At 36.2% G+C, this 24111-nt stretch overlaps 1 protein-coding gene across 2 annotated transcripts in view; it reads left to right on the top strand.

Annotated features, from left to right (window-relative positions):
- Window positions 1-24111, top strand: part of Tfb4 (transcription factor B4) — an 80851-nt gene that overhangs the window by 38663 nt on the left and 18077 nt on the right. For both annotated transcript variants that reach the window (XM_081734249.1, XM_081734250.1), the window contains exons 3-5: window positions 8953-9159; window positions 13808-13931; window positions 16083-16205. In XM_081734249.1, the coding sequence (XP_081590375.1) occupies window positions 8953-9159; window positions 13808-13931; window positions 16083-16205 (454 nt within the window). The remainder of the gene's footprint in view (window positions 1-8952; window positions 9160-13807; window positions 13932-16082; window positions 16206-24111) is intronic.

Genomic DNA, 24111 nt, shown 5'->3' on the forward strand with positions numbered 1-24111 from the left:
TTTATGAAGAGTTTGTGCGAGGAGGTTTCGTTAGTACTAAGACAAGTCGTCCTCATTCTTGTATGCGTCATGATCAAATGCATGAACAATGCAACGAAGTAGTCAAATCTGAAGGCGTAGCAATTGGAATAATTGACAATTCTTCAGCGTTCTTGAAGTGGATGGTGTCTGGTCCAGTTGTTGCCAATCTCAATTCCAATTTTGAAGAAGAATATAGATTGTTACTTGATGAAGGTGATTGTCAGACTCATCCGAAGACACTGTGGCTGCCAATAAACAATTTATAAAAGACGTCTCACGACTGGTGTGTACATTTTCAGAAGACGACAGAAATCCTTTCACGCAAGACGGCACTGACCTTGTAAGCATAGTGTCTGACGTAATTATGAGCGAAGATGCAACTGCATCAGTGTACAAGGTTGAAAAGCTCGGCAGGGACCAGTACGACAGCTTCAAAAAAGAACGCTTAATGCAGTGAAGTAAATAAATTTTTGAACCAATTCATCGAAATAATCTAACCCTCCACCGCAAACAAATCACAAAGACAACTGCCGCACACCGCAAGGTTAATATCATGAAAAATGATTGTTCTCTTTTCAGCGGAATGTTTATTGCTTGTCAGAGCAGACAAGGTAATCTTTCTGACTTCTTTGCTCATGCAAATTTGGAGTATCCTCCATCACTTTCTGACGATGGTTTCGTTCGCAAGCGAACTAAGTTAGATGTTGTTACGTGTCTGGAAAAGTTCGGAGATTCCCAGCATAATGCTCCCAGGCCACATGTGTGATACTTGATGATTCTGCTGTCATACACATGTTGCAACCATCTCCTATAGAAACCTTCCAAGATTACTTTGATACGAAAGTGAAACCATATATATTATCAATCCTCACGGACAAAACTAGAGTGGACTTTGTTTTTAACCGCTATCTACCAGGCAGCCTGAAAACTGAAGAGCGTCGAAAACGAGGAATTTCGCCACGAGTACGAGTTGGGGACTCTACGCGGATTCCTAAAAATTGGACAATGTTTCTGCATAATGAAGACACAAACCACGATTATTCCAACTCATTGCAGACTTCTTGTCAAATATTGACACACCAGAAGGCAAGACTGTTGTCTGCACTGAAGACACTGGCATATGGAGCACGCCCAATGTTGATGTTTCCAAACTCGCACCCTGTATACATGAAGAAGCCGATACGCGACTACTTCTGCATGCCAAACAGGCCAGTGACTCTGGTCACAAATCGATTATCATCAGAACAGTTGATTCTGATGTGGTGGTGCTAGTTTTACATGCCTTTCCCAACCTAACCCTGTCTCATCTATGGATTGATTACGGAGTTGGAAGGAATTGAAGAGACTTTCCTGTCCATGAGTATGCAAAAAAGCTTAGAACCAAGATTTTCAAAGCAATTCCATGCTGGCACGCATTCACTGGCTGCGATACGGTATCACCCTTTGCAGGACGTGGGAAGAAAACAGCCTGGGAAGCTTGGCTAGCGAACTCATATGTCACTGATGCATTTGTGGAGCTTTCACAGTGTCCTTCGGAAATTGCAGACAGTTCTTTCGGGGAAGTGCAGCGCTTTACTGTGTACTTATATGATCACAGAAGCACCGCAGAGAGTGTTAAAGAATGTCGGAAAATGCTCGTCACCAAGAAAGGTCGTTCACTGAAAAGTGTGCCTCCAACTGAGGGAGCACTTCTTCAGGATGTGAAACAAGCAGTGTTTCAAGGTGGATATATTTGGTATTAGTGGCATAAGTTAAAACCTAATATACCCGATCCTCAGCAGTGGGGCTGGAAGAAAGCTGGTGCTTCATACTCACCTTTATAGTCTTTACTGAAACAAATGTCTGAACACTGCCAAGAGCTTTTTCACTGTGGATGTAAATCACTGTGTTCGCGTGCATGTAAATGTGCTAAGTTATCTCTTCCCTGCACACTTTGTGTGTGTGCGATGGTAAGTGTAAAACAAATACTTCCAATGGAAATTAGTGATCTGTGAGTGATGGAGGTATGCTAATGTTAGAGGAAAGAAATATCGTGTAATCTGCACACTCTTGATAATCTTGATACCAGAGGCGGCTTGTGAGGGAAGTTGCACCGGTAAAAATTAATGTTTTTCTCTTCAAATTAAGTAAAAAAAACTTAATTAATATAATAATTGTTATCTATAACAATCAGTAAATTAGAAAAGTTTCCATCTTTCAGTTTTAATAGAAAAATCTAAATCTTATCTGTGTGACTTCCCTCGCGAGCCGCCTCTGCTTAATACTCGTTATATAGTGATACTTTTTTTTCTATGATGGCAATGTGGAAGACTTTAATCAAGACATAATTCAGTTCATCACATCAAAATATAGAACATATCGTTTGTAATCAACGATTTATGTGCCTTTACTGTGTTCTGTAATGCCCATGTCAGCCATGTTGTATGATGACGTCACAGAGGCAAATAAAGGGTTTGATTTTTGGGGTCTACATCTAAATTTCATTCTTAGGTATATATCTACTACAATACAAAGTGGCATGTTTGTATCATGATTTGCAAGATTCTCCTATCTCGTGACGTTACCCTACTCCACTATTCGGTATCTTGAGGAGTGCGAATCCTACAGCCCTGAGGTTCATGAAAAAGAGTTGAGTTGAGTTGATTTCAGTTTAGCGTCCCTTTCAGCAGCGAGGCTATATGAGACGTGGACCTACTGATTAACGTGGAATCCGAACCACATGTGTTCATGAAAAAGACTTTGGATTAAAAGCTACATGGTGTTTTTTTTTTTTTTTTTTTTTTTTTTTTTTTTTTTGCCACCAGCCATGACGGTATAGGTGTCACTGTCAAGCGCATCGTGACAAAAGCAAGTCTCCAACGTAGTCCTGGTAATGCTATTGATAATTCGGATTTTTTTTTATTATTATTATTTTTGCAAGGAAAATATAGAAAATATAAAGTTCACAATGATTAGAAAAGAAACCTTGATAGAGGCACGAAAAAACTTAGAAGGACGTTTCACTCAAGCCAGGACAGTACCTGGAACACGTAGTCTTCATCACTTTGAGCCCAAATCTGAAGACTCCACTGGAACAAAACGAGTAAGTTTAGATGACAACTTTTGCAGAATATTTAACTTTTCTGGAGAAAATCATTCGGTGAAAATGCCTGTTGTGGGTGTGCACAATTACATTGCATGCCTTTATGATGACCGGTGGTATTTTGGATTAGTTTTGTCAAAACATGAAGATGAAGGAGACGTTAAAATTAAATTTATGCATCCCCATGGGCCTGCTCCATCTTTTCACTGGCCCCCAAAAGAAGATATTTGCTGGATTCCTATGAGTAACATAATTTCATGTGTAACCCCCCCCCCTTTCAGTCACAAAAGCATCCGGAAGAGTGTATTATTTTTCCGAAAAGGAAATAGGTTCAATCAATCTTCAGTGCAACAAGATGTTGAAACAAATGCAAGCCCAGAAATAAAATGTTGTTAGTGTTTTATTTAAACATTTTCTGTAATTCCATTTCAGGACCTCTATGGTGTAAATAGTAAATGAACCACTTCAGGACTTTAAGATGATTTGGTAAATTCTTTTTACGTTCACTGATTATATTCAATCTGTTGTGGGTGTCAATATGTATAATTCATTAAACTCATAGTGAATAGCTATTTTTTCTTCTTTTGTGGGTTGGGAACCGAGGGGGGGGGGGGGCACAAAAGTTACCTCATTGGAACCAGTGTTCCGTAAGCTTTGCAACGAGGTATCATTCGCCTCTCTGTGACAATTAGGGAAGTCGCCAGGGTTGCCAACCTGAGGGTAGACCACAGTTTCTTCGTAAAATATATACAGGTTGACCATAGTATATACGAATTTCGAATTTTTATCTCGCAAGCTATTGCACCTAGGCCCTTTATTTTTTATATGATTCCACCCAATGTCTGATGTGTATGCGAGAATTTTTTTCCTGCGTATGACAATGAACAGTGTTGCCAGAGTCCGACAAAATATTTTTTTGAAAAAAGCCATTTTCTTCTTCTTCTTCTTCTGTGGGTTGGAAACAAGGGGGCACAGAAGTTACCTTGTTGGAATCTGTGTTCCATAAGCTTTGCAACGAGATATGGTTCATGTCCCTGTGACAATTAGGGACAACGCCAGGGCTGCCAACGTGAAGGTCTACGATTTTCTTGAAATATCTGGCCGTACTCTAAAGATAAATGGTTTAAAAATATTTGCAGTTAAAAACCCACAGTTTTTCTTTCAGAACACATTAGCTCATGCCTTTAGGCTTATAAATACATATAAAATACTTTGGTTTATGTAGTGCCTTTAAGTTTTTACTGTATTTTCAAATTTTATGTTTTTTCTTTAAAAAAATCGTAATATCCAGGTTTGAAGTAATATGTACTACAACAATTCAAGTACAAGTAGCTGAATGTATTTTTACCTTATTCTGTATCTTATTGTGATCATTTTAGTGAAAAAATCATTGTGATATGATGAGAATCAACAAAGTTATGATCTTTTTAGTATATCAATGTCGTAATCTCTTTAACCCTCGGCAACAACAAAAACGTATATTTTACCAAACTAAAAAAAATTTTAACTAAAAAAGTATATAAGATATGAAATTAAAATTTGGTGTGATCAATAAGGATAGCAAGTAGAGTAAACAAAAAAAATCCTCATGCAATTCTGAGACTATGGGTTTCATGACCTGGATGAATTGACATGGACTGACCCATTTATTATTTGTAAAATACAAATTAATACGCAAATAGTAATTAGTTGCTGAATTGGAAGGGTGTATATTACAATATACATTCGTTCTTGCAAATGCATTTATTTTCAATGAGAACTCACCGCAAAAAAAAAAAAAAAAAAAAAAAAAAAAAGTAGCAGAATATTCTTCTACGTGCAACAGGTAGCACTTTCGGAAGATGCTACTTCCTTTCTTCAGCCTCTGGTAGACTTCAAAAAGGATTTTTTTTTAAATGGACGGTTAAAAGGTTATTTTTTTTCTTTTGTTATCCTTTTTGAAGTCTACCACAGGCTGATGAAGGAAGTAGCATCTTCCGAAAGTGCTACCTGTTGCATGTAGAAGAATATTCTGCTACATATTTTTTGCGGTGAGTAATAGCCTTTCCACTTTTTCTCATTGAATATAATCACCGTTCGCAATATTGTGACATTTATTTTCTTTAAATTGGATATTTTGCAATTGGACTGCCAGCATAGTTCTTTCAACATAGACTGTTTTCATTCTATTAATTTTCGTATTATTACGGAATTTAGTATTTAAAATCTTAAATACTTCCGTAACACTAATCAACATTTTATGAAACACTTCCTTTTATTTCGGTTCGGTTTGATAACGTACTTAGCTACAAGTTATTGGTTATTTTTAAAGAGTAAGTTGAATAACTGTACTCGGCCTTTTATTGGGTGGGTAGGTACTTCTCGCAAAATAAACATATAGATAGATAAAACTTAAAATAGTATCTAAACATAGATCAATAAATTACAGATGTATTGTGGAATTCCGTATGAAGTTTTTAATGGCAGTAGTATTTTCGTGGATTAATTGTAAATACAGGGACAGTTATTAAGGGTAATCAAAAACCGATATTAAGTCACGAAATACTCTGTACAAATTGTTCTTTAAAAGAAAACAAAATTTCAATAAGAGATGTAGAAGTGAAGATCAGGTGACACAGTAACAAACATGATGCTGATGATTTTCCCAGAGAGGAAGAAAATTTGTAATGGAAGTAATGAATATGAAGGCGCAAGGTAAGCCACTCTTGTTATATATCGAACCACTTGAATTAGATTCTAGAGTTCTCAAGCTAAAGCTTTTCGAAGACAGATTTTTCGAATTTTCGGCAGCATAAAACTCGGACAGAAGGCGTGTTTCTGTTCATGTTCACATAAATGTTTTTTTGATATAAGTAATCAACTCCGAAGTTTGATATTATTGTTGTGTTGCAACTTGTGTGTATTCTTAAGCCCTTTGGGAAGGTGATAGATGAGTACAGGGATATGGTTCTCAATATTGACCATCTGGAATTATTTTCTTTATTTCAATGAAATTTTAGGACTGGTCTAAGTTAAGACTGAGACTGTTACACTCATCTAAGTTACTGAATAGGCGTTAGTCAGCAATTAATATATTGTTACTTGATCATGTCAAAACCCACGCTCGTATACAGCCGTCTGAACAAGACTTCTCCCAAGGTCACATTTTTATTTATTTATTTATTTATTTTAGCAGTCTAGGTAGTTTTTTTAGCGGTACTACCTTTAATTTTGCGTATGTTCTCATTGTAAAATTACCTTATATGCTTTGTTTTATACCATTAACTGTTCGCACTGTTATTACTACATCCCGGATTTATATTTGGTCTAGGAATTAATTCGTGCGGGTGGACAAGAGATGGCGCAACGAACGGAGCGTCCCACAGTTCCGTGTATCCACACATGTGTTGCAAACCCCTGCCATCGCGTATCGTTCGTAGTATAGGGTAGTGGATTAAAGCGTCAACAACACCAGTTTGTAGTTAAGTGAACATGGCGCAATTTGTGCCTGATAAAGTGTTTTTGCGGGGTGTCCTACTGCATTACTTTAACATGCAGAAAAGTGCGACTGAAAGTCATCGTATTTTGGTGGAAGTGTATGGTGACCATGCTCTAGCTGAGCGAACGTGTCAGAAGTGGTTTGCACGGTTTGGAAGTGGTGATTTCGGCTTGGCAGACCAAGAGCGAGCTGGACAGCCAAAAAAATTTCAAGACGAAGAATTGACAGCATTGCTCGAGCAGGATTCGTGTCAAACGCAGGAACAACTTGCAGCAGCATTAGGCGTTGATCAAACAACAGTCTCCAAACGCTTGAAAGCCATGGGAATGATTCAAAAGATGTCACATTGGGTTCCACATGAATTGAAAGACAGAGACGTTGAAAGACGAAAAACCATTTGCGAATTGCTACTTCAACGACAGAGCAGAAAGGGGTTTCTGCATCGAATTATTACGGGTGATGAGAAGTGGATCCATTACGAGAACCCTAAACGAAAAAAGGCCTGGGTGAAACCAGGTGAACCAGGTCCATCACAACCAAAACGAGATATTCACTGTGCAAAGGTTATGCTGTGCATATGGTGGGATATGAAAGGTGTGGTGTACTATGAGCTGCTGCAACCGGGTGAAACTATGAATGGAGAACGTTATCGACGACAATTAATGCGTTTGAAGCAAGCTCTGGCCAGAACACGACCAGAATGGGAGAACAGACATGATAAACTTATTGTTCAACATCATAACGCTCGCCCACATGTCGCAAAACCGGTCAAAACCTATTTAGAAAATGTCGGATGGGTAAGTTTTACCCCACCCGCCGTATTCACCAGACGTTGCTCCTTCGGACTACTACTTGTTCGATTGCATGAACAACGATTTGATTGGACAGCGGTTTACTTCTTCAGAAGATATCGAAACATGGGTCTCTGACTGGATCGCTTCCAAGGATGAGGACTTCTTTCGCCACGGAATCCGTACATTGCCTGACAGATGGGCGAAAGTGGTGGCTAGCGATGGACAATATTTTTCTTAAGGTATTTATGTATTTTGTGTTTGTACTACAGCTTCAATGTGTGCGTACCAACCGCACGAATTAATTCCTAGACCAAATATGTAAAATGTATATTTATAGTAACATGCAAAAACGTATCGAAAGTAGTTTTTTCTTTCCAACGGACTTGTAAGGATTCGTTTGAGACGCATTTGTTAGCGCATATAAGTGCATATTTTGAGTAAATTTCGATGTGCATGCATATTTCGTAAACTTTGCAGGATACTGCATATTTCCGAATTTTATTGGTGCATACTAGCATATTTCAGAGTATATCACATAAAAGTAGGTAATATTTAAAGTGAGCTGAATCACTTTGTAAACGCAGATGTGGAATAAACTGTATAGAATAATAGAATAAAATGTTGTATCCAAAGTTAACCCATCCAACTTGTCCTGGACACGCTCTTCATCGCGTAGCAGAAACAGATGCCAATATCCGGTAGTAGACGAGCTTGTATCAAATGTAAAGAAAGCATTTGTGAAAGCTCCATTACGCGTACGTATCTTTCGCAAAGTTGCGAAAAATGTTCCGCTATTTCCACAACCAGTTTTAACGCGATGGAGCTCGTGGCTAGAAGCTGTATCGTATTATACAGATAACTTAAATCAAGTGAAGATATTTGTAGACTCACTAAATCCCGATGATGCATCACATTATGTATCACAAAAATGTTTCTCTATAAGGGGCACTAAGAACAAAATTAAGTATATACACAACCACTTCTCGAGAATATATGAAATTATCAGACAGTTGGAATCCCCTAATACTACTTTGCAGCATTCACTCTCCTTGTTGGGTGAATTATCGCAGACTTTGTCTAGTGCAACTCACGGTGTTGCGAAAATAGCGTCAAATAAACTTTGCCAAGTATTAGGCAAAAATCCCGGGTACGAAACAATCTGATATTTTAAAAGTACTTAATGGTGAAAACATGGAATTGGAAGAGGACCTAACACAGAGACATTTGGTGTTTTTCACATGCACCAGTGACTTCTGCTGATGTAGAAAGGAACTTTCCGATCTACAAAACGTTTCTCATTGATAAATGCAGAGGGTTTACAGAAGAAAACCTAAGGAAGACGTTCATAGTTTATTGCAACAAAAGTCATTAAGATAAGATATTTTTGTAAGAAATTGAAGTTTTATTTTCTTAGTGTATATTTCAATGCATATGTTAAATTTTTAATGCATTTTTTAATATTTTTTGTGCATACTTGCATGCATATTTCGGGGTTGGTTCGTGCATGGAAATCCGGGTTCTGGTTATTACTTTCGCAATAGAGAACTTATTTCTGTATTTTAATATTTATTTTCCAGCCATTTTCTTTTTCCTCCTCCGGATGACAGTAAGGGAAATATTGTGCACCAAGAAGATGGCCAGTATGAACTTTTTACTCATGTTGAAAGGACCGTTCGTGAGAATTTACAAAAAGTCATATTGGAAGAAGAACACTCAGCACAGACTCCACTTGCAGAGTCCCTTCTTGCAGGAGCACTAGCCATGTCTCTCTGCTATATCCATAGGTAACTTCTTTTCTGTTATTGTTTGTTAGTTTTCAGTACACATTATTATTATTATTATTATTATTATTATTATTATTATTATTATTATTATTATTATTATTATTATTATTATTATTATTATTATTCCTGGAATACATTATTACTCCAAATTGAAGTTTCAGCATTATATATGTATACCCTGTGTACCCTCAGTGTGTGTTGAACCCTCAGTATCTGCTCTTGATCTTGTTATCACTAATGCTACTTCAGTGTCAAGGAAAAGTAATCAGTGCATGGTGCATCCTGATTCTTTTCATCCGATTGAAACCATTGTGTTTCTACCTAAGGGCTGTAAAGTGAATAAGTTCTCTGAACGCTTTCAATTTGTTAAAGGTGATTATTACGCATTATATCAACAATTAGCTAATACTGATTGGCATAATATTTTGTTAAAACCAGATATAAATGAAGCCGTTTTGGATTTTTTAAAAGTAATTGTACTAGCTATGGAAAAGAATATTCCGAAATCTAGCCCAAGAATATCTAAATATCCTTGTTGGTACTCCAAAAAAATCTGTTTCTTTATTAAAAGCTAAGAATTTAGCACATAAAAGGTATAAAATTACATCAAACTATAAAGATTATTTATTATTTGTCAATTACCGTAAAGCCTTTAGGACTTAATTAAAAGATGACAAACCTATTTACTATATTTACTATATTAACTATGGTTACTATATAACCTATTTACTATATTTACTAATGGAAAATCAATTAAATAGTAATCTTGAGAAATTTTGGAGATACATATTTAAGGGCAATAACTAAATAGTAAATGATTCTTTGGTTACTGGCTGTGAGTTGTAGGCAAATTTATTTGCAAAGTACTTTACATCAGTCTATCAGACATTTCCTACTTTTAGTAATACAAATAATTATTTAACATACCAGAAACTTCCTGTGAGATGTGTACCTACTATTACAACTAAAAATATAAGAGATGCTATTAAATCTTTAAAGATCAAATCTGCGTCTGGTGTAGACGGAATATCTGTTTTTATTATAAAAGAAGTGGCTGGTGTAATTTCACCAGTGTTAGCATCCTTGTTTAATTGGAGTTTAAATGAAAATATTTATCCCGAAGCTTGGAAAATTGTAGCCGTAACACCAATATCCAAGACTAAAGGTGACAAAAATTAATGATTATAGGCCAATTTCTATAATGAATATTATTCCTAAAATTTTTGAAAAAATAATGTACAACTACTTGTATAACGCTGTATGTGATCAGTTAGACACAAATCAACATGGGTTTATAAATGGTAAATCAGTTATTATAAATTGTTCATAGTTTGTTTTCTGTTATGAGATCTGGTGCTCAGACTGATGTTATTTAGTTTGATTTTGCCAAAGCTTTTGACAAATTACCTCATCATTTATTAATAAGTAATTTGTACGAATCAGATAATAAAATGGCTAGATTCGTATATAAATAATAGGAAATTGGAAGTCAGATACAATAGTTATACATCTTCCATTCACAATATAACATCTAGTGTATCCCAAGGTTCCCATCTCGGTCCCTTGCTGTTTTTACTGTATGTAAATGACCTACCTGAGAAGTTAACTTGTAGATATTTGATGTATGCCGATGACATAAAAATCTTTAAAGAAATTAAAACTGTTCATGATCAAGTTACATTACAAGAGAATATTGAAATAGTTGTCAAATGGCCAGAAAATAATTTTGTGCCTTTGAATATTGCCAAAACTAAAGGTATAACTTTTTCAAAGAAAACTGATCTTTTTATATATATATATAATTACACAGTCGGTAATCAGAGAATTAATTTTGGAACTTATGTCAAGGATTTAGGGATAATTTTAGATAACTAACTATTATTTTATAGAACATTTACAGATAACTAACAATTATTTTATAAACATTTACAGATAATTACATCTAAGGGGAGGAAAAATTTAGCAATGCTAAAATGGCTTTGCTGTAACTTTTCAAATATTAATACTTGTAAAATTCTATACATTTGCAACGTGCGTTCTCATTTGGAGTACGGCACGGTAATTTGGAATAGTGAAGCCAAATACTTTATAAATGCCATAGAATCTGTTCAGAATAATTTTCAAGCCTGGTTACGATGGAATTTGAAAGATTTCAAAGATATGAGCTTGTCCTGCATATCTAAACAACTCCATCTGTTATCTCTAACTGATAGGCGGTATATTTTTTATTTGAATTTTTTCCATAACATTCTTCAGGGTGTTTTTTTTTTTTTTTAATTTTTATTTTATTTATTGATGGACGTTGGTCCATAAGAATTCCTGGTCCGTAATATTAGTAATTTTGTACCTATTGTTTCGAATATTTCTACCTTGAAATGTTCAATCTATAAAACTATAGATACTGCCAACAAGTATTACTCTGTTCTAGATATCTTTCAAACTAACTTTGTCAAAACCCGTTCACAATTAATTCAGTTCTCAAAGACCAATAATGCTTATTTAGCTAACTTAGTAAGGTGCGATTTGAAAGTGCTTTTTAGAGTTTTGTTTGGTTGCTTTCTATTCTCTTTAGCTTTTTTCTTTCCTATCATCTTTTTCTATGGTTGTTTTTTTTTCTCTTCATGTACTGTACTTTTTTTTTTAAATCCTGACTCGAAGTTTTTTAATGTCACATGTTATGTTTTACATTTTTTGAATGTTCATTTTATTTCTGTTATTATTACTATAGTCTTTTGAATGAGTGTATTTTATTTGATGTGTTTAACTTAGAAATATTTTTTTAATCTGTAATAGTAACTATATAATGTCTTTCTAGAACTTTTTTTTTTTCGTATTTTGTAAACTGCTTCAACTGTACGGTGAATGACCTATTTTTGTATTTTATACGGTATATTTATTCTATATGCATGCTTATTTGCTTATATTTTCTATTTTTGTATTTCTCAGTTTGTAACAGATACTGCATGTTTTTATGTTATCTGATCCATTATTTTATCCATTTTACCTACTTTTGTATGATCAGTTGTAGTAGTTAATTCTATTGGTATGCGCCCTATGCTTGTAAAAACTTTTTTTTTTTTTTTATTTTCTTTCTTTCTTTGAGGCACCTGTGACTGTAATGCTGTTTGTTCCCAATAAACACATTTCAAACAATATTATTATTATTATTATTATTATTATTATTATTATTATTATTATTATTATTATTATTATTATTATTATTATTAGTAGTAGTAGTAGTAGTAGTAGTAGTAGTAGTAGTTGTAGTTGTAGTAGTTGTAGTTGTAGTTGTATAGTTGTAGTAGTAGTTGTTGTAATTGTTGTTACAGTGGCGGATCGTGATCAGTAAAATTAGTGAAGCTGCAATACAAGTTTTACTATTTGTAGAAATTCGGATTAATTTGTTTACACTTTAGCTAGCTAATAAATAGATCAGTAAGTAGTCCAGTTATATTTTTTGTAAAATCTATGAGCTTTTGCAAATAGTGCTTTGGTTGAGCTCTATTCTAAACTTTTAAAATAATCACAGCTTTGATTCTTGGAAGACTACGTCGTTGTTAGTGGACGATATCTATATTATAAAATACAACTTGTCACCGTAAATTTTCACGTAATCACTCACAGTGATTCGTCCTTTGAAAGTAATGATAGGACAAAGGAATATTATGAAATTGTGACCGATACCAACAAACAACAGGAAGTGCAAAGCATACACCTCCAGACATAAACCCGACCGCCATACACGGTGTTCCTTTGCTTTGATGAAGTCTTGCCATGAGTTCTGTATCTCATTACCTCGACCACCATTGTTTTTGCTATACTTAATATGCTGGCAATCCTGGGTACACTTCCTCCAAGTACTCGCGCTCCCAAAATTTGCCACCTTTAAGTGGCATACCACGAAGTCTGACCTGTTGCATACAGAATCCGTACTACACTGCTCTGTGCAGTACTCAATATCACCTAACATGAGACAGTTGCAATTCATAAATGCTCAGTATTATTAATTCTCAAAGATTACGTTTTGCATGGAGTTTTTCATTATTTTGACAATATATGTGCACAGGTAGCTATTATAGTTAACAAAATAACAGAAGCATCCATGTATCCATATACTGCAACACATACTCTGCCATGCCATGGTGCAAATCTTCCATGAGAAAGAAGAAAATCAGCGAAATTTACCTAACACTTTTTTGTTTGCGTGTTGTTCATATGAGATTGCATATTTGTTCACTTAATTTATTTCGTTCATATCAAGTTCAATGTGGAGTTATTCGAATTTCAGTCGTAATAAAATAATAAACATCCACCTACAGCTTTCAACCACATGAGTAGATAATGTGAATAGGAATATAAACTTGAAGACGCTCGTTTTTCTAATCATGCCTACTTACATGAGTTCCTTATGCCTGAAAGAAAAAAAAAAGAAAAAAAAAAGTGTGATGAAATATAAGTTAACTTAGACCCAAAATGCAAAATGATTGCAGTAAACTTACGAATACACAAATTTAAAAGTTTAATTGATTGAGAAAATGGATGAAGTAATTTTTATCTATCACATACACAGTAGTTTTATGCTTTTATTTATGTAAAATACCGGTGTATATATATATAGTAAAAGTATTTTTCTTTTGTATTTATTCAGGCTAGAAAGGGAATTAGCGTCAAGTGAAAAGATGAATTCCAGACTTCTTATTGTATCAGGAAGCAGTGATAGTGCTTCTCAATATATGAATTTCATGAACGTCTTTTTTACTGCACAAAAGAAGGTAAGTAACGATTCACATGGAGGATAAAGAGAGCACTACGCTTGCGTCAATCCCAACCATGTAAATTTAGAATAGTTTGTGTCTATGGATATACTGTGAGTTCTTTCAGTGGAAGAGCGTTCACCTCTGGTGCATGGGGTCCCACGTTCAATCCCAGCTTGCGCCAAGTGAACTTCGTAATGGACAAACACCTTGTGCGTGGGTTTTCTCAGGGTTCTTTCGTTTCCTCGTACTTTCTTCATTCCACCATTTCATTCATTTCTATTCATTTCTCATCATTACCGTCTCCTTTAGCTCGCCGGCATATCGTGCGACGTAAAACTTAAAGATTTCATTTCATTTTTTCTCTGAGTTCTTCCGTTTCCTCCCATTTTCATCATTGTGTGAATTCATTTATTATCTCACACGCCTTAATTATCCGTCGTCTTTACTCATAGGTTGTAATTTTTAATGTTGTAAATCTAAAGTTGAAGCGGTTAGAGGATAAAGGCAGTATGTAACAAATTTTACATTTCAGGAAAATTGACTTTCGCAACTATGTCTGTTAGCATACATCCTTCATCATTTTAAAATCTCTTCACTGGGACGAGGACTCACTAAATGATGTGTTACGTAGCATGACTAGCATATAATATGTGCATCAACCGCCAGAATCCAACGTTTCGAAAAATGTAACATAACACTTTTATTCTCTAAGCGCTTCAGTTCAGTCATTTAAAGATTAATTCATTTTCTGTAAGGAGCAGTAAACATCGACTTCACCTTCATCTTCCGCGAACATTCATGAGTGAACGTGTGTCCACAAAACTGTATTTATTCAGGAAGAGAAACTACTCACAACTGAGTGCTGCTTACTTTTAATTGGATTGCAGTTTAGGTATCACCCTGCCACTTGTTTCAAATTCAATTAATACAAAATAGTTAGTCCAGTATTCTCGTATATAGTGATGAGTAAGGTGTTTTTCTATGTTTTGTTTTGTTTGTTTGTTGTAGAAAGTTTCATTTGCAGATTTTGACATATGTATTCAAACTTACTAATTTGTTCTGTAGTTCAACAAAATATATAGGTTAGAGGTATACACTTGCTGTGAGAACTATACATAAGCAGAACAACATATTGTTAGTATTTATGATATGGTATAAAAGAAACAATAAAGTACCAGATTTATTAGTATTATTTATTTATTTATTATTTTTATTTTATTTTGAGAATCACGAAATTGCTTTTGCAAATGTAAGCTTAATGGAAAATACAAAATCATTGGAAATAAGATATAATGCTGTGTCTAAAAATAAACCGAACTTTTATTATTAATGGAATGGAAAAATGTAGCGCCGTGGTAATGGTAGCTCTATAGGTGTGAATCAGCGTTCTTCACCCCTGTGCTTATCGTCTACATCACATAATTAACATTAAAGAAAAATTGACACCTAAAGCTTTCGGCCATCCAAAACAGAGGGTTCCAAAGAAGGAAACTAGAATATACACTACCGCTTTGCCCGAACATTGCAATGACCAAACTCTTTAACTTGTGGAATAGAGAAAAACAGACTTAATATACACTCCAATTACCGTGTTGTAAACTCGCTCAACGCAATAGAAATCAGTGACTGTGTAAGAGATTTTCTCGTTCTAAAACAAATTAACGAATTTTATAATTGTAGAAGTCCAAAAGTACTATACTTCAAGATATATATATATATATATAAGAGTAATAGAAAGCACAATTCTTCATTTCGTTGCTATTGCTGATAATAATTTTATTTGAAAAACTTCGCACAACTTTGCAACACTAACATTAGCCTTACACTGCTGGTCTATAGTATTTCAATTAGTTGCGGAATCCTCAAGGTGACGGTGTTCAGTAGTATTGTATGTCGGCAGCTTTCTTTCACAAAAATGTTATACAAATTAGATTTCTTGTGTTTAATTTTCGTGATTAAATAAAATGAAAGATTTTAACATGATATTCTTTTAGCAGTAAGACTTTACCGATCACTGACTAAGGAGCTACTTGTGCTCCCAACTGATTGTGAAACTAGCTTTAATAGATATTTGAAACAAGACGTTTTATCTACTTGAACATTTATGCATACTTGAGTTGTATTTTTCCGTGATTCTTTCTCATCACCCTTCATCTTTTTTAACAGAATGTGACTATAGATGTAGTTTGCTTAGATGAAGACTCAGGTCTGCTTCAACAAGGCTGTGATATCACAGGAGGAATTTATCTCCGAATTCCTCAGCTACAAGGATTACTTCAATATCTGTTGGTATGTATGTTTCTTTCGGTCTTAGCCATTCAAGAAGTGATAAGTTGCACGTTTGACAATATAACATGTTTATAATAATAATCTATAAAGTTGTGACTAATGTCAATTTGTTTTATAAAATACGCTTTGGATTTAGATCTATATCATGGACAATGGCCTGACATAGATTAATCGCAAACGCCCTCGCTTTTTGTGCGAGCGGTCCCAGCTTTGATTCCCAGTGGGAACACTCAGTCGAAAAGGTATAACAGCTTTTTCAGGCAGCCATCTTCACTGAGTTTTTTTTTTTTTCTGTTTTCCTCATTCATATCAGGTAAATGCCAGTATGGTACCTAACATACAGGTTCCAGGCCACTTGTTTCCTTCCCCCTTCCCGGTTCGATTCCCGGTGGGCTCACTCGGTCGAAAAAGTGTAACATGCTTTTTCACGCCAGCCACCCTGAATGAGGTTTTCCTGGGTTTTCCTCATTCACATCAGGTAAATGCCGGGGTGGTAACTAACTTATAGATCCCAGGCCGCTTCCTTCCTTTCCCAATCCTTTCTTCCTTCCCTTTCCCCGGATTGGGTGCTCACCGAGGGACGTCATCCCTCAAATCGTGAAGGGCTAAATAGCCTTAGATGCCGAAAGCCCAGAAATCTAAATCCTAATCCTTCCCCCTTCCCCGGATACTGTGCTCACCGACGGACGTCATCCCACATACGTGACAGGTTTAAGGCCATAGACGCCGTTAATACCCAGAAAAATAAATAAATGTATCGTAGGCAACGTTTTCTTCATAATAGGCCCTAAAACCGGAAAAAGTTAGAAATCGAAGTGGGCTAGGTCGGGTGGATGGAGCAAATATTCAGAATCACAATTGTTAATAAAAGTAGCTGTACCTGCAGCAAACTTTGTATATGCATTTTCAGCTATTAGCAACACATCTTTTAATAGCTACACTACCATTTTGCCTTCATAACATCCGTAACTTAAGCAACAAGTTCCTCCAGTATCGTCTTATAATCAGAGACTGTTTTTGTAAACTGTCAATTAAAGTTAATTATCACACTTTTGTAGTCTTAAAATCCCGACAATACACATTGCGTCCAATAAGTTCCAGGATTACGTCAAAACGTTATACCTAATGATGCCAGAAATTGTTGTTACCACTTTAGTTTTCTACATACATCTCTTTCCACGCCACACACCCGTAGGATCACTCGTAGAGTCTGTGGGGCGTTCAAGGAAATTTTTAAACCAGAACGCTGTTCAGCACCGCCGTCACATACGCTTGAATCAATGCAACATCCTCAAAATACTCCCCCTTGAGGGCAGATTTGAGCTTGAGGAAGAACATGAAGTCCAGTGGTGCCAAATCAGGCGAATATAGGAGTATTCGAGGACTGGATTTCCCTTTTAAAGTCAAAACAAAACAAAAATAATTACGCAAAAGAAAACTGGCCGATCACATGCGTCAGTTTTTTGACCAAAAGTACGATCACAGTCCTTGAGCACCCCCTATATTCTTCTGATTTGAGCCTAGTGAACTTTATGCTCTTCCCTAAGCTCAAAATCTACCCTCAAAGAGAAGTGTTGGTAATGTTGCATCGATTCAAGCAAATGTGACGATGGTGCTGAACAACATTCTAGTTTATAATTTCCCACGAGCGTTCCTGGGCTTTTACGACCACTCCCGGGATTGTGTGATATGGGAAGGAATGTATGTAGAAAACTAGCGTGGTAATAATTTTTTCTGGCATTGTTAGTGGTGCCTTCCATTTCAACTCAGGCAAAAAAATATAAAATTGTACCATCACCATCTCAGATATTGTTGAAACTTTTTTTATAGCAACTAGACATGTTTTTAAGAGACCCATATTTTTTTGTTTTGTCGAAAAAAATTTTCCCGCCAAGTAATGGGCCACCAAAGACGGGGAGTACAATTTATGTATTGTAGAAAACATGGAAAATGGTCAACTTTGGAGCCTCACCATTCGGCTATGGAGACAGGTAGAGTTATAATTCTTGTTGTGGTATGTACATAGGGATATAAATAAACTATATTTTATTGTAGTTTGGTTTGCGCATGCGTATCTTTTTGTACATAAATTAACAAATGAACGTCAATTTATTTGAAAAGTCGAAGTTTCCGAATTTTTTTCGAGCACTTTCGGTTGGAATTTTAAAATTCTGTTTTCGCGGTTGATAAGACCTGGTTACCTGCTTTCCGAAAAAAAATTGGTATCGCTTGTATGTGCAACCGTTTAGTCGCAAAAAATTCGAGAAATTGTAAAATTTTCAAAAATCGCCATTTTTGGGCGCCATTTTCTCAAAAACACCATCTTTTAAAATTCTGAAATTTTGTCAGATGGTTCAACTTTACATGAATAATAAACACACCAAATACCATTCTCGACCAATGCTTCATGAATTAACTGCAGCCTTTTAAAGTTATCGAAGTTTCGTTAACTTTGATGTCACAGTTAGCAACACTGCAAACAATAAAAGTGCAATTATTTGATTATGTTTGTGGTTCACATTCATTAAATCAAGAATAAAAGGTTTTCTTGACTGTTCTTTTCCATCATTTTGATCAAGAAGGCTCTCTGAAATAGTAAAATGAGCCTCCCCCTACTCCTCCGTTTTCTTAAACCGAAATAATCTGAGGTGGAAATTACGATTACGAAACGCACAAATTTCAAGTTCACTTACTTAAAATGGTCTTCGGAAACAAAATTTCCCTGATTTTATTATTATTATTATTATTATTATTATTATTATTATTATTATTATTATTATTATTATTATTATTATTATTATTATTATTATTATTATTAAGATTTTACATGGACCAATCATTTGCTTGGTTGGTGTCTTCGTAAAAGCATGTAACCGTGCAGGTGCTCCAATAGGTGTTGGCTCACTCACAACTCGTCCAGGAGTGGATCAAGGGGAAGAATTTTTTTTTATATATATAAATAAAACCGATTTCAGAGTTTGGAGCTCTTAAAAGTACCTCTAAGTAGCAGTATTACCCCCCCCCCTTCCAGAAGTCCATCCTGGATCCGCCCCTGCGTAGCACATTGTCGATAGTCACAAATGCTGAAGGTCCATGTAGAATCATAAACAGCACTTCAACTTCACGTAATTCATGATTTATTCATAATATTTCTGCTACGCACCACTGGTTATCATACATATATGTATGTAACAAGAGTTCCTTTTTGCAGATTTCTTAAATCTACACTTTGAATTGCAGAAGTTCGATTTTGGGGGAAGCATGAAGTTAGTTCATGGTGACCCATTACTGCCATAAAAACTTCGCCATTTTCCGAAAGCCAAAGATGACTTCGTTGAATACCAGTTACCGGTCGCATACTTTCCCTTTCTTTATTCCGAAAGTCGTCGAATTCAGTTCCAGGCAACAAAACGATAGTAATACCCGGAGTTTGTACTTGCACTATACTCACGAATTCTTCTGTGGTTTTAGTGGGGGCGCGGTGGCTCAGTGGTAGAGTGTTCACCTCCGGTGCTTGGGGTCCCTGGTTCGATCCTAGCTCGCGCCGCGTGGGCTTTGTGGTGGACAAACACTGTGCTCGTGGGTTTTCTCGGGGTTATCCCGTTTCCTCCCACTTTCTGCATTCCACCATTTCATTCATTTCTTATAATCACAGTCTTTAGCCTAACCGGCATAAGCGTGGGACGTAAAACTTAGATTTCATTTCATTTTCTTCTTCTGCGGTTTAAATACTGTGTATCTGTTTTTGCTTAAGGTTATGCCGCGTTGCCACATTCTTTACACCTCCCCCCTCAATATCGTCGCAGAAACCGGTTTCATGGCCGGTTTCACTGCAAAACCACTGCTTTATCGGACCTGTCTGCATATCGAACATTTGAAAGCGATTTTTAAAGTGGGATGCAACACCATCAGAAATCACTGACACGGTTTTGGGAAATTGTAGACACTAATTTCACGTATTCAAACCTTTTTCTATAAAATATATTTTCGCTTTTCTTCGAGTATTTTTAGAATCTTGTCTATGGCTATGAGTACATGAGCCGAATCGTGTGTTTTATCGTCGTTTATTACAAGAAAACTGCCAGTTGTTTCATATTCCGGTGATAACTCTGAATTTCACTTTGAAGATTAACAGTCCAGTTTTCACCAAAGTCCACATGAAGTAAAATAGAATTTGTATCTTAAAATTTTATACGGTGCTTTTCGGTAGCAATTAATTCTCTTTGGATTTTCTTCATGTAGTCATGAATTACAATTCTTACAGTTAAACCAGCAATGTACGATACGAAAACAGAAAGTGGCACAGTTTTTTAACGAGATTATTGTTTTCCATATGGCATATGTAACACTTTCATTTTCATCAGGATCAACAATTAAAGACTCCACACTTATTCCTTCCACTCCAGGACATTCACCACATTCTTGAAGAAGACAGTTGTCATTTTCTACGGATCATACTACTAAAGGAAACAGGTCACTCATGACAGCTTCAATACAGGCTGCACCTTTGATTTGTAGCAACGCAGTAGCAGCTAACTTAAAATTTGCACAATACACACACACACACACATACACACTTCCCTCGCAGGTTGCGGACTGACCCACTTTAGTCGAATACTGTAAAATTCCGAGTGACCCATTCTTATGTTGGGATTGTTCTGTTTAAAAAGTCAGTAAATTTCTTTGAAACGCGTAAGAAAACGTTTTTTTTTTTTTTGTTTTTTTTTTTTAACTTTTTGTCCTCTTTCGATCACTGTAGTGACATCGCACTTAATCGAGACTTTGTCTGCAGCATTCCAAATCATCACTGAGCTAATAGTTCAGGCTTTTTGTAGATCATCAGAATTTATTGGATGGCCATTTCAAGTAAACTTAAAATTTGTGTGTTTCGTAATCGTAATTTCCACCTCAGATTATTTCGGTTTAAGAAAACGGAGGAGTAGGGGGAGGCCCATTTTACTATTTCAGAGAGCCTTCTTGATCAAAATGATGAAAAAAAAACAGTCAAGAAAACCTTTTATTCTTCATTTAATGAATGTGAACCACAAACATAATCAAATAATTGCACTTTTATTGTTTGCAGTGTTGCTAACTGTGACATCAAAGTTAACGAAACTTCGATAACTTTAAAAGGCTGCAGTTAATTCATGAAGCATTGGTCGAGAATGGTATTTGGTGTGTTTATTACTCATGTAAAGTTGAACCATCTGACAAAATTTCAGAATTTTAAAAGATGGTGTTTTTGAGAAAATGGCGCCCAAAAATGGCGATTTTTGAAAATTTTACAATTTCTCGAATTTTTTGCGACTAAACGGTTGCGCACACAAGCGATACAAATTTTTTTTTCGGAAAGCGGGTAACCAGGTCTTACCAACCGCGAAAACAGAATTTTAAAATTCGAACCGGAAGTGCTCGAAAAAAATTCGGAAACTTCGACTTTTCAGATAAACTGACGTTCATTTGTTAATTTATGTACAAAAAGATACGCATGCGCAAACCAAACTATAATAAAATATAGTTTATTTATATCCCTATGTACATACCACAACAAGAATTATAACTCTACCTGTCTCCATAGCCGAATGGTGAGGCTCCAAAGTTGACCATTTTCCATGTCTTCTACAATTCATAAATTGTACTCCCCGTCTTTGATGGCCCATTACTTGGCGGGAAAATTTTTTTCGACAAAACAAAAAAATATGGGTCTCTTAAAAACATGTCTAGTTGCTATAAACAAAGTTTCAACAATATCTGAGATGGTGATGGTACATGCTCTGCCTGAATTGAAATGGAAGGCACCTAGTATATTATTTCCAGGTATTCCCGAATTTATTGAATGCAATGTGTGTATATAGCCTTGCGTAACGATTGGATTTTTGGGAATGAATAATGATGTTTTGCCATTTCTTTCATACAGCTACTTATCTGTTGAAAAGTTCCTCCTCAGCTTTGCAGTATAGATACAAAATACTTTATGCACATTCCTAAGATTGATGTCTTTGGAAAGTTGTAAACAACTTGAGAAAACTACCCCACCTTGCTCATAGTCAAGATGTCATGCAATATGTTGTACACTTACCCCTTACCAGTGTTTACCTTCCTAGCTATGAAATTAACCATTATACATATGTCTTATTTTGAAGCATTAGCTGCTCCAAGTTTTTCATTACACCTGGTTCCGTGGTTCTGGCTGAACATCCTTGGCCATCCTGTAGAGTTGTGCACCAATTGTGAATTATTTCTTCCATTGTTTGACAGTATCACGCCAATGATCTGTGACCATACACAACCGATATCATCATTGAATTTCAAAGCTCTTGCACGTATGTAAGGGTAAGAACTTCCGGCTGCTCTTCGCGTACTCTCGGGGCCGCGGTGGCTCAGTGGTAGGGCGTTCATCTCTGGTGCATGGGGTCCCGGGTTCAATCCCAGCTCCCGCCAAGTGAACTTTGTGGTGGACAAACACCATGTGCGTGGGTTTTTTCGGGGTTCTCCCGTTTCCTCCCACTGTCTTCATTTTTCATCATCACCGTTTCCTTTAGCCTAGCCGACATAATCGTAGCAAAGAATAAAAGAGATACGATGCGGAAACAGTCGCATTTGACTCCCATCTGGAAGTTTTCCATCGACTTCGTGACGCTAACCCACCTTTGGAACTCGAAGTCGTGGTAAGTGCGATAGGATAACGCCTTCTTCATGCGACTTATATAATTCAGTCTCATTGATGCAGCATAACATTCCGGTGGTTCGTTAAGCTTTCTACTCTCTAGGCATGGACTCGTGCGACTGTTTCGGAAAAGATATGGGGAACACTTAGTCGAAAAGGTGTAACAGCTTTCTTAGGCCAGCCATCCTGGGTGATGTATTTCTTGGGCTTTCCGTATTCATACTCGGTAAATACAGGGAGCAGGCTCGAACCCTTACATCCCTTCCCCTCTTCCCTGGATGGTGTAATCGCCGAGGAAGGTCATCCCTCGTACGTAATAGGCTTAAGCCCATAGATCTAGGCAATACTCAGAAATGTATATAAATATAAATAAATCGAAATAGATTTGAAAGAAGCGCGCGTTCACACCTAAGAGGACATTATGCACAACGCAACGGTTATCCTAACGGCACTGCCCGAGGAGGGCTCCAAGGCTTGTTTTTAAGTAGTGGAAGGAATCCTGTAGATAGAGAAGGAACTACCCCAAAGGGAACTAAGACGCGGCATACCGGTAAGGCATTATTGTTTCGGAACGAAGGTCGGATATTTTTCAGACAGCTTTTCTAATTGAAAATGAAATTCAGTAAAATGTGTATCTTACTTGCCTAATTTTGGTTGCACAGAAAATGTGCATTTCATACAAAGGAAGCATGATAGGTTAGTGGTATAGCTCATTTCTATTGCGAAATCCCCTTGGTTGATCCCAGGCCGAGAGTTTGTAGTGAACATCGTTCGTGTTCGTGAATTTTCTTCCATCTTCCTTCATTCGCGGTTTTCATCTGTGTTCTCGGGCCCTAAGAACATAACTATGGGAAATTAGGAGTAATGATTTCATTTCAGCACACAAAAGAGTTACGAGTTTGTGTTTGTACATCCTTATGCAACATGACGTTACGAGAAAAGGGACCTACTGTTAACGTGGGATTCGAACCACGATCCGGACTTGAACTAGGGGTGTTCGATAAGGCTGAAGACCTATCGAACTTCGGGAGTGAAAATTTATCGAGTTGTCATCGGTTACTCGAAACCGTTCGAGTATTTGAAATTATCGAAGTTTCGGGTATTATCGAAATTTCGAGTATTATCGAAGTTTCGGGTATTATCGACATTTCGAGTATTATCGAAGTTTCGGGTATTATCAACATTTCGAGTATTATCGAAGTTTCGGGTATTATCGACATTTCGAGTATTATCGAAGTT

The sequence above is a fragment of the Thermobia domestica genome, chromosome 12 (genome assembly GCF_964235325.1).
Source record: "Thermobia domestica chromosome 12, izTheDome1.hap1.1, whole genome shotgun sequence".
Taxonomy (NCBI): domain Eukaryota; kingdom Metazoa; phylum Arthropoda; class Insecta; order Zygentoma; family Lepismatidae; genus Thermobia; species Thermobia domestica.